Source organism: Amphimedon queenslandica, unplaced genomic scaffold (assembly GCF_000090795.2).
Source record: "Amphimedon queenslandica unplaced genomic scaffold, v1.1 AMPQUscaffold_13243, whole genome shotgun sequence".
NCBI classification, from domain to species: domain Eukaryota; kingdom Metazoa; phylum Porifera; class Demospongiae; order Haplosclerida; family Niphatidae; genus Amphimedon; species Amphimedon queenslandica.
Window position 1 is genome coordinate 79,968 of NW_003546521.1, and position 12,620 is coordinate 92,587.

Below are 12,620 nucleotides of genomic sequence, written 5' to 3' on the forward strand. Positions count from 1 at the left end.
GAATCCACACCACTCCCACCAAGCTTACGACAATCTAAGAAGACACTATTGCACCTTTCCCTTACAATGATCCCCTGTATTTCCTCCTTTCTCCTTCTCTTTTCAACAGGATTACTTATCTCATCCACATGACTGACTATTACAATAACATGGCATTGATTAAGAGCTTTCTGTGCTTCATTTCTGACAACTGTTAGCCACTGATGAAGCTGTTTGACTGGTTCCTGCTCTAATATATTAACTACTATCAGGAACACACCACCAGAACCTTGTAACAGATTCTCAATGACAGCACCATGACTGGAGTAGTATTCGGAATGACCAGCAAAATCATGAAGAACGATGTTACCCAGTGTCCTATGTTCTAGTTTATAAGGAATGATGCCAGCAGTACAGGGCACTACCCCTCCAACATTTCTAAAGGAACCAAGAGCAATAGAACCAGTAGCTGTGTCATTGATGACATGACTAAGAGTACTTTTACCAGCTCCAGGATTACCCACAAGGAGGACGTTAACATAAGAATCAATTGGATGAGATGATTTTATATCACCAAACTTTTTGAAGATAGGAAGAGTATTAATCCTGCCTTTCTGCTTTGCCTCTTTAGCTAGTTGTAATGGCGTTTTCCCCTTATTGTCTTTAGCCAATGGATCACATTTACCAGTTGATAGTAAACTTTCAACAGCTGCAGAATAACCCTTATCAACAGCAATGTGTAGAGGTGTCTGCCCCATCCAGTTAACAGTGATTGGATCTAAGTGACACTCATTGATTAGATACTTGATTACATCAGGTGAGTTGCTTATAGCTGCATTATGAAGAATTGTCATGCTGTTAGGGTCAGTAGCCATTGGATTATATTGACACTCGTTAATGAGATACCTAACAATATGAATTTGTTCAGCGGCACGATGAAGAACAGTCTCACCCCACTTGTTAGTAGCCATTGGATCACAGTGACAATAATTGATTAAGTACTTCAAGACATCAAGTGATCCTTTATTAGCTGCTTTGTGAAGAACAGTATCTCCATACTTATCAGTCTCCATTGGATCACAGTGACACTCATGAATGAGATATCTCATCACATCAACATGATTACCTACTGCAGCCCAATGAAGACAACTATCACCTTCACCCCTTTCCTGTGGGTCACAGTGATATTTAGTAACGAGATCTTTTGTAACATTTAGCCAGCCATACCCTGAAGACAAATGGAGTAAATTAGTATTATCCCTTCCTATATATTTTCTTTTAATTTTATTTGGTTCCTTTACTAATGGTAGTAAGTAAACAGCTCCTTCATGATCTCTATCCTCAAAAGCAGCCCAACACAGGTCCTCTAATGGCATCTTGTGTTTAGTTAGATAGTCTCACAAAATGAAGCAACTATTAATTAGATTCATTGTTACCAGTCCACATAAGGAATTTACTATACCCATCATTTTATATTGCAATAGTTGCAATAGTAGATATAACTTTTATAGAAGAATGTAATTGTAATACCTTGATAGGGGCAAGCCTGAGCAAGCAGCATGCAGACATTGCACATCTATACAGGATAGATGAGTACATACACAAGATTTTGCTTTGAAAGTAGATAGCTATAGATACATGAAGATTGAAGTTTTTAAACGATTTAATCAGCTACATTGATCACATTTATGTTGACTACACCTTCACCCTGAGCACAATGCTAAATGGCAATGTGTGTGACGATGCTGTGATTTCAAATGAGTTTTTTGACTTACATGTTTTGTGTAAATACTTTAAGACTGCTAAATGTCTTTTAAAGACAATGATACACATTTAAACACAATAAAGCACTTTCTGATTAGACGATAACACATGGTAGAAGAAAGCCTGATACAAGTAGATATATGCAACAAATCACCCAAATAAATGTAACTACACGATAGATGATTTTAGAGTAACTGATGCAATGTCTGGCAGCACGGTTATATAAATTGAGTGAATAAAATTTTAATAATATTCTTCAGATTTATTAGTGTGTCTTCTCATAAATTCCTTGCTATTTGATGTATTATATACAACCACAATCTTTACTAAAATATTGTGGTTGTGTATAATACACCAAATAGCAAGGAATTCAAAATTTTAATAAAATGAAATTAGAAAATTATAGTCTGTATATAATTTTGCAGTAATCTTTCGTTCTCTTTAGAGAATGATGGCTAGCATGATTGTGAAAATGTACCACTGCATTACTGCTGCCCTCACACCACCACCTGCCTACATAGAAAAAAGATGTGTGTTACGACAAAACAAAGTAAAAGAAAAGTTACATTTTTAAAGGCCAAATAATAAATAATGCTGGTACTAGAGGTATAATCCATGCTTGTCTTCCTATGACTAGCATAGCCCCTTTATGCCTACGAATGTGATATCTTCCGAAGCCACAAATAGCTATAGGTTGGGGAATGGTCTGCCTAGTGAGACGGTACCACTGCGTGTATGAACAGACATAATAGGAAGCCAAGTCCATTAATGCTAAGAGAAATGGTCTGTATTTCTTCCTTTCTTCACTTAATTAGCAAAGCAAGCTGTCAGTGCTAGCAGTATAGCCACCACCTACTGCCTGAAAAATACTGTAAATGATATTACACACAATTTAATAAATTAACTAATGAACTAGGCAATTAACTGCTTTGGTTTACAATATTTATCTCTAATATTAGTAGCAATAGATTTCTCTTCTATTGTATCCAGTGCTGTAGCTAATGATGACCAACTGGGACCTCCTTTCTCTCTCACTTTATCTTCTCCTCTTAACCAGGCAGACATACACTCATGGAAACACTCCACTGTCTTTCCTTTATAGTCAGTTTCTATAGTCTTTAGTCTAGGATCATATAATCCTAAATGAAGTCCAAACTGAATCCATTTAGTGCAATCCAATTGATTAAGTATTGTTAGCTCTTCAATGATAGTAACAAGATCTTTAATATCTATAGAAATAATAATTAATAATGTATACACACAATCTACACTCCCACTACTTGACAATTGAGATAATACATATTATAGCATACCTAGCTTTATTGTAGTGACATCTGTGTTGAATACATTAGGCTTTATTTCAATCACTTCCTATACAATAATAATAATAATAATACCGTCTATCTGGAAATTTTTATTGTGACTTTAATTCTTCTGGATTAGAATTTCATCACATGTATAATTACATATGTACTTGCCACATTCAATAATAATACATGTCAGTCTTATTATGTAAGAGTTAAATAACAGCCATTTTGCCATGCAAAAATTTTCTACCCCTGTACCCCATAAATTTCCTGATTCATGTTATAACTGATATTTGTCAATATCAAGATAGTGGTGTATTGCAGAAAGGTCAGATAACAACCCACAATTATGACAATTATATAAAGAAATAAATTACTTTTAAGGTATGACCTTTTGATGATTATTACTTGCATTAATGTATCAAACAGTTTGTGTGTTAATTCTTACCTTAATATCACGTCCTCCTAATAGTGACAGGCTACCAGTACAGGGCACTACCCCTCCAGCATTTCTAAAGGAACCAAGAAGAGATAAACAAGCTGTGTCATTGATGACATGACTAAGAGTACTTTTACCAGCTCCAGGATTACCCACAAGGAGGACATTAACATAAGAATCAATTGGATGAGATGATTTTATGCCACCGAACTTCGTAAAAATAGGAAGAGTATTAGCCCCACCTCTCTGTTGCCTGTCTTTAGCTAGTTCTAATGGTGTTTTTCCCTTATTGTCTTTAGCCAATGGATCACATTTACCAGTTGATAGTAAACATTCAACAACTGCAGAACGACCCCAATAAGCAGCCCAGTGAAGTGGTGTCCACTGCTCCTTGTCAACAGCCATTGGATCACAGTTACACTCATTGATTAGGTATTTGATTACATCAGGTGAGATGTTCCTAATGGCTGCTATATGAAGAACAGTCTTATCCTCATTGTTAGTTGCTATTGGATCACAGTGATGATGATTAATCAAGTACTTCATGGCATCGAGTGATTTACAAGCAGCTGCCCTGTGAAGAACAGTATCTGCTCTATATGAAGTATCCACTGGATCGCAGTTATACTCATCAATGAGATATCTCATCACATCAACATGATTATCTGCTGCAGCCCAATGAAGACAATTCTGACCTTCACTATCTCTTTCCTGTGGGTCACAGTGATATTTAGTGATGAAATCTTTTGTAACATCTAACCAGCCATTCCTGGAAGACAAATGAAGTAAACTAGTATTATCCCATCCTATATATCTTCCTTTAATTTTATTTGGTTCCTTCACTAATGGTAGTAAATAAACAGCTTCTTTATGATTTCCTTCTCTAAAAGCAACCCAACAATTGTCCTCCAATGACATCTTGTGAATGTGTGATCAGTTAATTAAATTTATTGTTACCATAATAGGGATGGGAATATATTATTAATACACTATACACCTACACACCATGATTATGATTAACTAAGGTGAAGGGGAGAGGAAATGGAAATGATGATATGCACACTTACAGCCTCAGCAATCTGCTTAATATTTATAGAAATAAATTTGATAATAATGGTTTTAAGTAACATTAAAATAGATCTTGTAGTCATGTTTTTTTCTCCAAAATCTTTATTATTTTTAATATCATAGTTTTTGCCCAATCCTTTCTGACAATCATCACATAACTGCCGTCTCTAATAAATGAGTACTTTATGTATTCTTACTCTTCAAATCACTAGCTATAAGTACCTCCCTCAGCTCCTCCTCTTCCTTTCCTCCTCCTCCCCTCCTCTGATAACCTACACTACTGTACAGTCTCAAGCTTCTTCCAACAGATCTCTAGTGGTACATGTAACAATGAGTAATGGGACAAAGGAGGCAACACCTGTTTTAAGTGTTAGTGTTCACATAATTATTATCATTTGAAACTGTCAAAAACCTCATAGCTTGCAGCTGATTAAGATTTTGACCTTTTTACACTTTTTTTCTTAAAACCTTTTTTTATAAACTATAAAACTACATGTATATACATTTTGAGTAAGTGTATGTAAGCATACATCTATACATACATACATGTATATTCTATGCATATGTAGATCTACATTACAATACAATACTAGTAAAATTGTCTCTACCTGGCTACATTTAGTCATTTATACCAATTAACTGCATTTTTACAATAATGAATGTACACTACTCAATTAACTCTTTGCCATGAATTTGTTTGCAGATTAAAGTAACCACAAAGTTGCATTGTGTTTTATTGACTATTTAAGAGTTTTGTCTCTGTCTCTTTCATTTATTCATTCATTGAACTGTTTTTATTTCTACACAGAAATATGTGCTGTATCACATCATTCAAAGAAAGAAATAGGAAGATGCTTCAAACTTATTTGTCAAGCAGCAAACCCAGCAATGAATACTGTATCAACTATTGACTTTATGGTTAGTGAATAGAAATAATTTTAATTCATTTTATTATCATTATTATTACAGTCAAGGTATTGTACTAATCTTGGTCTTCCATTAGCAGTTCAGTTCAGTTTGGTATGGGTGTGATTAAGCCTGGCTTAAAACCACGGGGAGTCATCAGTAATGATGAATGGTACTACTCCTGGGTTGACAAATGGTGGATACAAGATAAGGGAGCTTGGCTGATAGGCGGAGCATGTTTAGTTACTCCTAGTGTTGTTGCAGAGGATAATGGATTCTATGCTTACTTCAGTGCAGTGGACTTTCTTCAGTTTCTTGTGGTGTTGTCCTCTGAGAGAAGGTTAGAGAGGGAATGATATTACCAGCTTGACATGTACTTATGTTGTTTAGAAAGTTTTGAGCTAATTTACATTTTTTACAATTTTTTAAACTTGCTCAAAAATTGGGCCCAAGTCCCTAGCTATACTTTGGCTAATTTTTTTCAAAAATGAAAAGAAAGAATTCAGCATTTTAATAATTTTTTCTGATGCCTGTACATGTACATGTTCTTATGTTTCATAGAAAGTGTGAGCTGATTAAATTTGAATTTCTTATGATTTTTTAAAGTTTCTCCCCATCAATATCAATGATTCATATTAGTTATTAGTTATTAATTATTCTCCTCTCTCCTCTCAATAGGCTCCAGTCTTGATACACTAACAGTGCTTGGTTCTCATAAAGGTGACGTCATTCCACTAGCTAATGACAGTTCTTTAATACACCTCACTCTTCACTCCTCCTCATCTCAGCAACAATCTCTGGCTCTCTCTTCAGTCTTCAGTATAGAACCAAACTTGGAGTTCTTTCAGTTTGATGACACTCTTCCATAATAATGTCTGGAAGATGAATGGCGTCCTGTTCACTCTCACTGAGGATGGGATTATGTGTACCTACCGAATGCCCTGTGCACATTCCTTAGCCCATTATTTTTTCCAAAAAATGGCTGAAAATTATCCCCAATTTTTATTGCATTTTCTGATACATATTGATGTCCTAATGTTGTGTAGAAAGTTTGAGCTGATTCCAACTTAAAGTTTTTAAGTTACGGGTACTTTAAGCAATGGTTGAAATCCAAAAAAAAATGCATAAGGCTTATATATCATTATTTCTCCTGTCTTTCTCTATCCTCTCTTTTCGTATTATTTTTTCTCATTGAGCTATGTACATGTACTACATGTACATTAATCATTAATAATGTACAATTATGATCCTTAACTTCATTATTATCCAGTGGTCTACAGTGTCTCTAATGCTATGATCATTGCTGCCATTCACCCACTGGAATACTGTAGAATGTTTAGCTATAACACTCCAGGTAAATATTTACAATTTTATGATGGAATATAAATTAAAATACCTCCTATTCTGCCCATGTTTAGATGGTCCCTCTCTCTTACAAACTCTGTTTTTGTCATCATTTCATAAAATCTTGGTCTCTCCTGATCTAGGAGTGTCTCTTAATTCATTGGATCAATGTTCCCTCCCACTCAATGCACTGGAGACTGGAACTGAGACATAGTGTCATTCTTCCTTAGGAATAGAGGTAAATGATACTATTTATAGTAACACTGATACTATGTATAGTACAATGCTATTGATTGAGACTATGCTATTGTAGTATATGATATATCATTGTCTATTGTAGTAATTGATACTATTTATAGTAACGATGCTAGTGTACACGTTTGGTAGTGATGTAGTAATTCAAAAATTGTCCATTGCACAAAAGTTTGTTGTCGTAATCAACTCAAACTTTTTTATTAGCAACAGACAGACGTAAATAGTAATAATGATGTATATTGCTTTGCTTGGCTCGTCCCCTTAATGTTTTACATTTAGCTTGTAATAATGTATCATTAATAATAATAATAGTTATAAACAGAACAGAACAAAGTAAGATACTATAGGCAGCCATTTTAACACAATAAGTGATAATAGAAAAAAAAAATTTCAATAAAAAAAAGAACTAAGCAATCAACTGGTTTGATGTACAATATTTATCTCTAATGTTAGTAGCAATAGATTTCTCTTCTATTGTATCCAGTGCTGTAGCTAATGATGACCAACTGGGACCTCCTTTCTCTCTCACTTTATCTTCTCCTCTTAACCAGGCAGACATACACTCACGGAAACACTCCACTGTCTTTCCTCTATAGTCAGTATCTATAGCCTTTAGTCTAGGCTCGTATAATCCTAAATGAAGTCCAAACTGAATCCATTTAGTGCAATCCAATTGATTGAGTATTGTTAGCTCTTCAATGACAATATCAAGATCTTTAATATCTATAAATATAATAATTAATAATGTGTATATACACTGTACAGTCTACACTCCTACTACTTGACAATTGTGATAGTACATATTATAACATACCTAGCTCTATTGGAGTGACATCTGTGTTGAATACATTATGCTTTATTTCAATCACTTCCTATACAATAATAATAATAGTTAATGATAATTGTCACTGTCAAGGTATTGCTGAAAGGTGAGTTTCACAGATCTAAAAGTATATAAAAGCCATGCACACTATGACAACCAATAATCACAATTATGACCAAGAAGTCATAGTATTTTGATGGATCAATCAGTTTGTATGTGTTAATTGTTACCTTAATATCACGTCCTCCTAATAGTGACTGGTTATTAATATCTGATAATGATTCATCAGGTAGGATCTTCTTCAATTCTGTACGTCTAGTACCAGTGGTAACAAGAAATGGTCGTTGTTCAACTACTGCTGAGAGTACAGCTTTTACACTATACACTGTCCTTTCTCTTGGTGTATTCACAGGATAGGCTAGATCTTTAGGATCAATAACTAACTCTTTTGCCTCTAGACTGAGACAGGATTCTTTATAAACCCTCATTACTTCTCCTATCACATCTCTTCTTAGAGACACCATATTGTCACTGTAACCTTTCTCACAGGACATCATTACTAGTACACACTGGCTCTCATCCACAATCTCTACCAGTGATCCTACACCATGACCATTAAACCAATAAAGTCCATTCTTCCAAAATGTACAGTAACGATTTAACTTGTCATTTTCTTGAGGTAGAGCCATTTTGTAAGCAAGACGTAATGAGAGGACATGGAAGTATCGAGGAGGAAAGAAATGATGTTTACTAGTACACTGTAGACACCAACCAAACTGGTACACTTGACTAGTCATCTCATCAGGTCTATCAGTAGACAAAAGACATGGAAAGTGCAACAACCTTTCTCCTCTTCTTTCTGTCCCTACCTCCTCCTCCTCTTCCACTGCTAACTGATGGAGGTTTGTCATTCTTAGGAAAGATGGATTAATTTCTTCACAGAGTTCCATCTTCTTTAGAAAATGAATCAACATGTCAGGGTCATATTTAGGGAAGTGTCTAGTCAGACCAGACACACTAACAATACCAGTATTGCTAGCAATCTCAACGTGTTCTTTGAATGTCTCTGGAGCAAAGAGAATCCCATTTACCTCAGTTAGTAGTATACCCTTATTCACAACAACCCATACCTTGTCTTCACTTTTAAGAACACTGATCAAACCAATTGTGTCTAATGAATGAAGAAGCTCACTTATTTCATCTTTGTCATGTGGCAAAATGTAATGATCACCAAGTTTTTTAGCTAATTTAACTACATTATTAAGGTTCAGTACTTTCATTTTATTTTCCTTTAGTAGTCGGTAAATTTCGTGATGATAAAAACTTGATATATTCTTTCTTCTTTTACGAATGAACTCACAGGCACTAGACAATTTGCTAAAAAAAGAATCCACAAAATTCCCTCCAAGCTTACGGCAATCTAAAAAGACACTATCACACGTTTCACTTACAATAACCTCCTGTATTTCTTCCTCTCTCCTCCTTTCAATAGGATTACTTATCTCATCCACATGACTGACTATCACAATAACATGGGATCGATCAAGAGCTTTCTGTGCTTCATTTCTCACAACTGTTAGCCATTGATGAAGCTGTTTGACTGCTTCGTTCTCCAGTATATTAACTACTATCAGGACCACACCACCAGAACCTTGTAACAGATTCTCAATGACAGCACTGTGACTGGAGTAGAATTCTGAATGACCAGCAAAATCATGAAGAATGATGTTACCCAGTGTGCAGTGTTGTAAATTTGTAGGAATGATGCCAGCAGTACGGGGCTCTACTCCTTTGACATTTCTAAAGGAACCAAGAACAAAAGAACCAGTAGCTGTATCATTGATGACATGACTAAGAGTACTTTTACCAGCTCCAGGATTACCCACAAGGAGAATGTTAACATATGAATCAATTGGATGAGATATTTTAATGCTACCAAACTTTTTGAAAATAGCTATAATGACTTCACTTTTTGACTTCTCTTTAGCTAGTTGCAATGGTGTTTTTCCCTTTTTGTCTTTGGCCAAAGGATTGCATTTGCCAGTTAACAGTAAGTATTCTACAACTTCAGCAATACCCAAACTGGCAGCATAATGAAGTGGTATTCGTCCAAAATTATCGGTGATCATTATATTGATGCTGCACTCAGAAACAAGATATTTTACAACATCTATGTGTTCAATAGCACAGTGAAGAACATTCTGTCCACTTTTGTTAGTGGTCAATGGATTGCACATGTGAGCAAAGTACTTCAAAACATTGAGTAATCCGTTACGAGCTGCAATATGTAAAGTATTATTTCCCATTTTATCAGGAGCCATTATATCACAGTTACATTCATTAATGAGATAGTTTACAACATTTATGTGTCCAACAGCATAATGAAGAACAGTCTGACCACGAGCATTATGATATTGTTTATCCATGATATGACCATTGATGCTCATTACCATACACTTCAAGACATCAAGCAATCCCTCACCAGCTACATAATGAAGAACATGTATTTTACCGCCGTACTCACCTGCAGTCACCATCAACATCGGATCACATTGACATTCTTTTAGAAGATATTTAACAATATCAATGTGATTACCTTTAATAGCTGTATAAAGATAATTACAGTAGTTAGCACTTTGTGAATTAAATTGATAATTAGTGATGAGATCAACTGTAACATCGAACCATCCATTCCTTATGGAATAATAAAGTAATGTACGCTCACACTGGTAAAGTACACTAGGATCCTGTAATTGTAGTAACTCTACTGCTTCCTTATGATCTCTTTTGCTAAACGCATTGCAACATAGGCTAGATCTGGATTCACTTTTTTGGTTTTGTGCCATCATCCGTTAGAATTTTAAAAGCAATAACAAGGGCGTGTCTGCATGGTGGGATTTTTTAACGCGGATGTGATCTCGGACGAGATATTTATGGGAAATGGATCATACTCATAAATAGGATTATCTCAGTCGCGACGCCAACGGTAAGCTCACGTGAATTTTATTTTCCAAGAGACGTCATATTGGCTGCCAAGTGATGGCTAAAGCTGTGTTTAGTTTTGTGCAGTTTACAAGATGGTGGGTAGTCTATAGCTCTAAGAAGCAAACTCAAACTTGAAGCAAAAAGGTATAGAATCAATTGGTTAGTTTTTAGTCTGAAATGTAAGTATATTTTGCTTGTTATTGTCGCTGTTTGGAAAATGGTGTACACTATCTAGGCATATAATAGTACTGGGACTGGCCAGAACAGCTCAGAATTAGGCATGCAACTGGCCTATCAGTAGATCTTTGTGTATGCAAAGTTTCGTTTTGATACTGTTGTCTAGAACGACAGTTGCATCCATAATGTAGATTCAGCCTGCATGGTCCATTCTTTCATGCCATATTTTGACTGTTCTGTTCCTTTTTTCTACAGATTCCACATTCAGGATCATTAATCAAGTCATTTTACCTCAATAGAATTGTTTGAAATCCTTTTAGAGCTAGATTTTATACTTGTCATTATAGTCATATTATGTGCCATTGACTTTCAGAGACCACAGCATCCTTATTTCTTGCTGGAACAACTTTAAACTTCTGAAGTATATTCTTCTAGCTACTATCTTGTTGTAAGCAAATGGACAAGAAGCTGGAATTGTCTAGAACACTACGCATCCGGTAAAGTCAAGGACATCAGTTGCTTGCAGTTCTGTTATAGTTTATTTAAACTGGTTGATGTTTTTTATGGTGATAAATATGCATGTTCTGTGTATTGTATGCAAATTTCATAGTAAAACTATTAAATGAAAAATAAATATAAAATAAAGTAGCAACTCATTAATTATTCACACTGTCAAGTGTATTACAATAAAATTATACAGGCTCTTATGACTTCCGGTACCGTTGGCGTCACGACTGATTTACTCTCCAAAATTTATGATGTGATGCAGCCTGCAGGTTGGAGCTACAGTTACTTCTTGGCTCAGCTCAGTAGTAACTTACACACCACACGGCCAAGACAGTTTGCAGTTAGAGTTAGCATGATGAAATTGGACTTTTAAATATTAGATCTAGATTTATAAATGGTCAAAGTACTGACTAAAGGCCTTTTCACAGTGGCAAAAGTAATGCGCATTGATTAGTCAGGCCATAGATACAGTATACAACAGGGTTGGAAATTTGAAAACGACCAGGTATCACGTGATCCTTTCCTTAACATTTCAATGAGACAACAAAAATTGTTAAAAAACATAGGCGTGTTACGTTATAGTCTCGCGTGGCCAGACCCACCCTCCGTGTTACTGGTTAAAAATAGATATCCAGGGAATGGCAGGGATATTCTTCAGAAAAGTCTTGAGAAAGTCACCTGTCCATAGGGGTAGGAACAGGGGGGCAGGAGGGGCTTAAGCCCCCCCCAACTTTCATTGAAGGGGGGCTTAGCCCCTCCAACTTTAAGTGATGTACATGCATTACTATTATCAACACTATAGACTTTAGTTTAGGTAATCCTTATATGTGTGCATATTGTGTGATGATTCGTTTTGTAAAACAATTAATACATTAGTTTAACTTCTAAGAACACACTTTTATTAGTTTTTTTAGAAATACACAAGCTTCTACTTCTTTATTTAACAACTCTGTTAACATCAGCTACAGCTGAGCATACATTTTCAACGTTAAGGAGATTAAAAACTACTTGCGCTCCACAATGTTTTAATCATGTAGTTATTTTGCATACACACAAAGAATATACC

At 35.3% G+C, this 12,620-nt stretch overlaps 2 protein-coding genes and 1 long non-coding RNA gene across 3 annotated transcripts in view; 1 reads left to right on the plus strand and 2 right to left on the minus strand.

The window, feature by feature from the left end:
- LOC105313696 (espin-like) overlaps nucleotides 1–4,137 on the minus strand; it is a 6,389-nt gene extending 2,252 nt beyond the window's left edge. Inside the window, exons 1-5 of the mRNA XM_019999738.1 lie at nucleotides 3,732–4,137; nucleotides 2,811–2,972; nucleotides 1,110–1,207; nucleotides 982–1,067; nucleotides 603–885 (exon numbers count right to left, since the gene is read on the minus strand). Coding sequence (XP_019855297.1) covers nucleotides 603–885; nucleotides 982–1,067; nucleotides 1,110–1,207; nucleotides 2,811–2,972; nucleotides 3,732–4,137 — 1,035 coding nt within the window. The remainder of the gene's footprint in view (nucleotides 1–602; nucleotides 886–981; nucleotides 1,068–1,109; nucleotides 1,208–2,810; nucleotides 2,973–3,731) is intronic.
- A 1,990-nt stretch (nucleotides 4,138–6,127) lies between these two features.
- Nucleotides 6,128–7,417, plus strand: LOC109584137 (uncharacterized). The gene is made up of 4 exons (XR_002185860.1): nucleotides 6,128–6,388; nucleotides 6,734–6,817; nucleotides 6,882–7,045; nucleotides 7,375–7,417. It is a non-coding gene; the product is annotated as an uncharacterized LOC109584137 (long non-coding RNA).
- Nucleotides 7,418–7,865: 448 nt separating this feature from the next.
- On the minus strand, nucleotides 7,866–10,731 carry LOC109584130 (espin-like). The gene is made up of 2 exons (XM_019999740.1): nucleotides 9,772–10,731; nucleotides 7,866–7,934 (listed from the first exon to the last, which is right to left on the minus strand). Exons 1-2 carry the CDS (start codon nucleotides 10,729–10,731, stop codon nucleotides 7,866–7,868), a joined length of 1,029 nt encoding a protein of 342 aa, XP_019855299.1.
- Nucleotides 10,732–12,620: the final 1,889 nt, after the last annotated feature.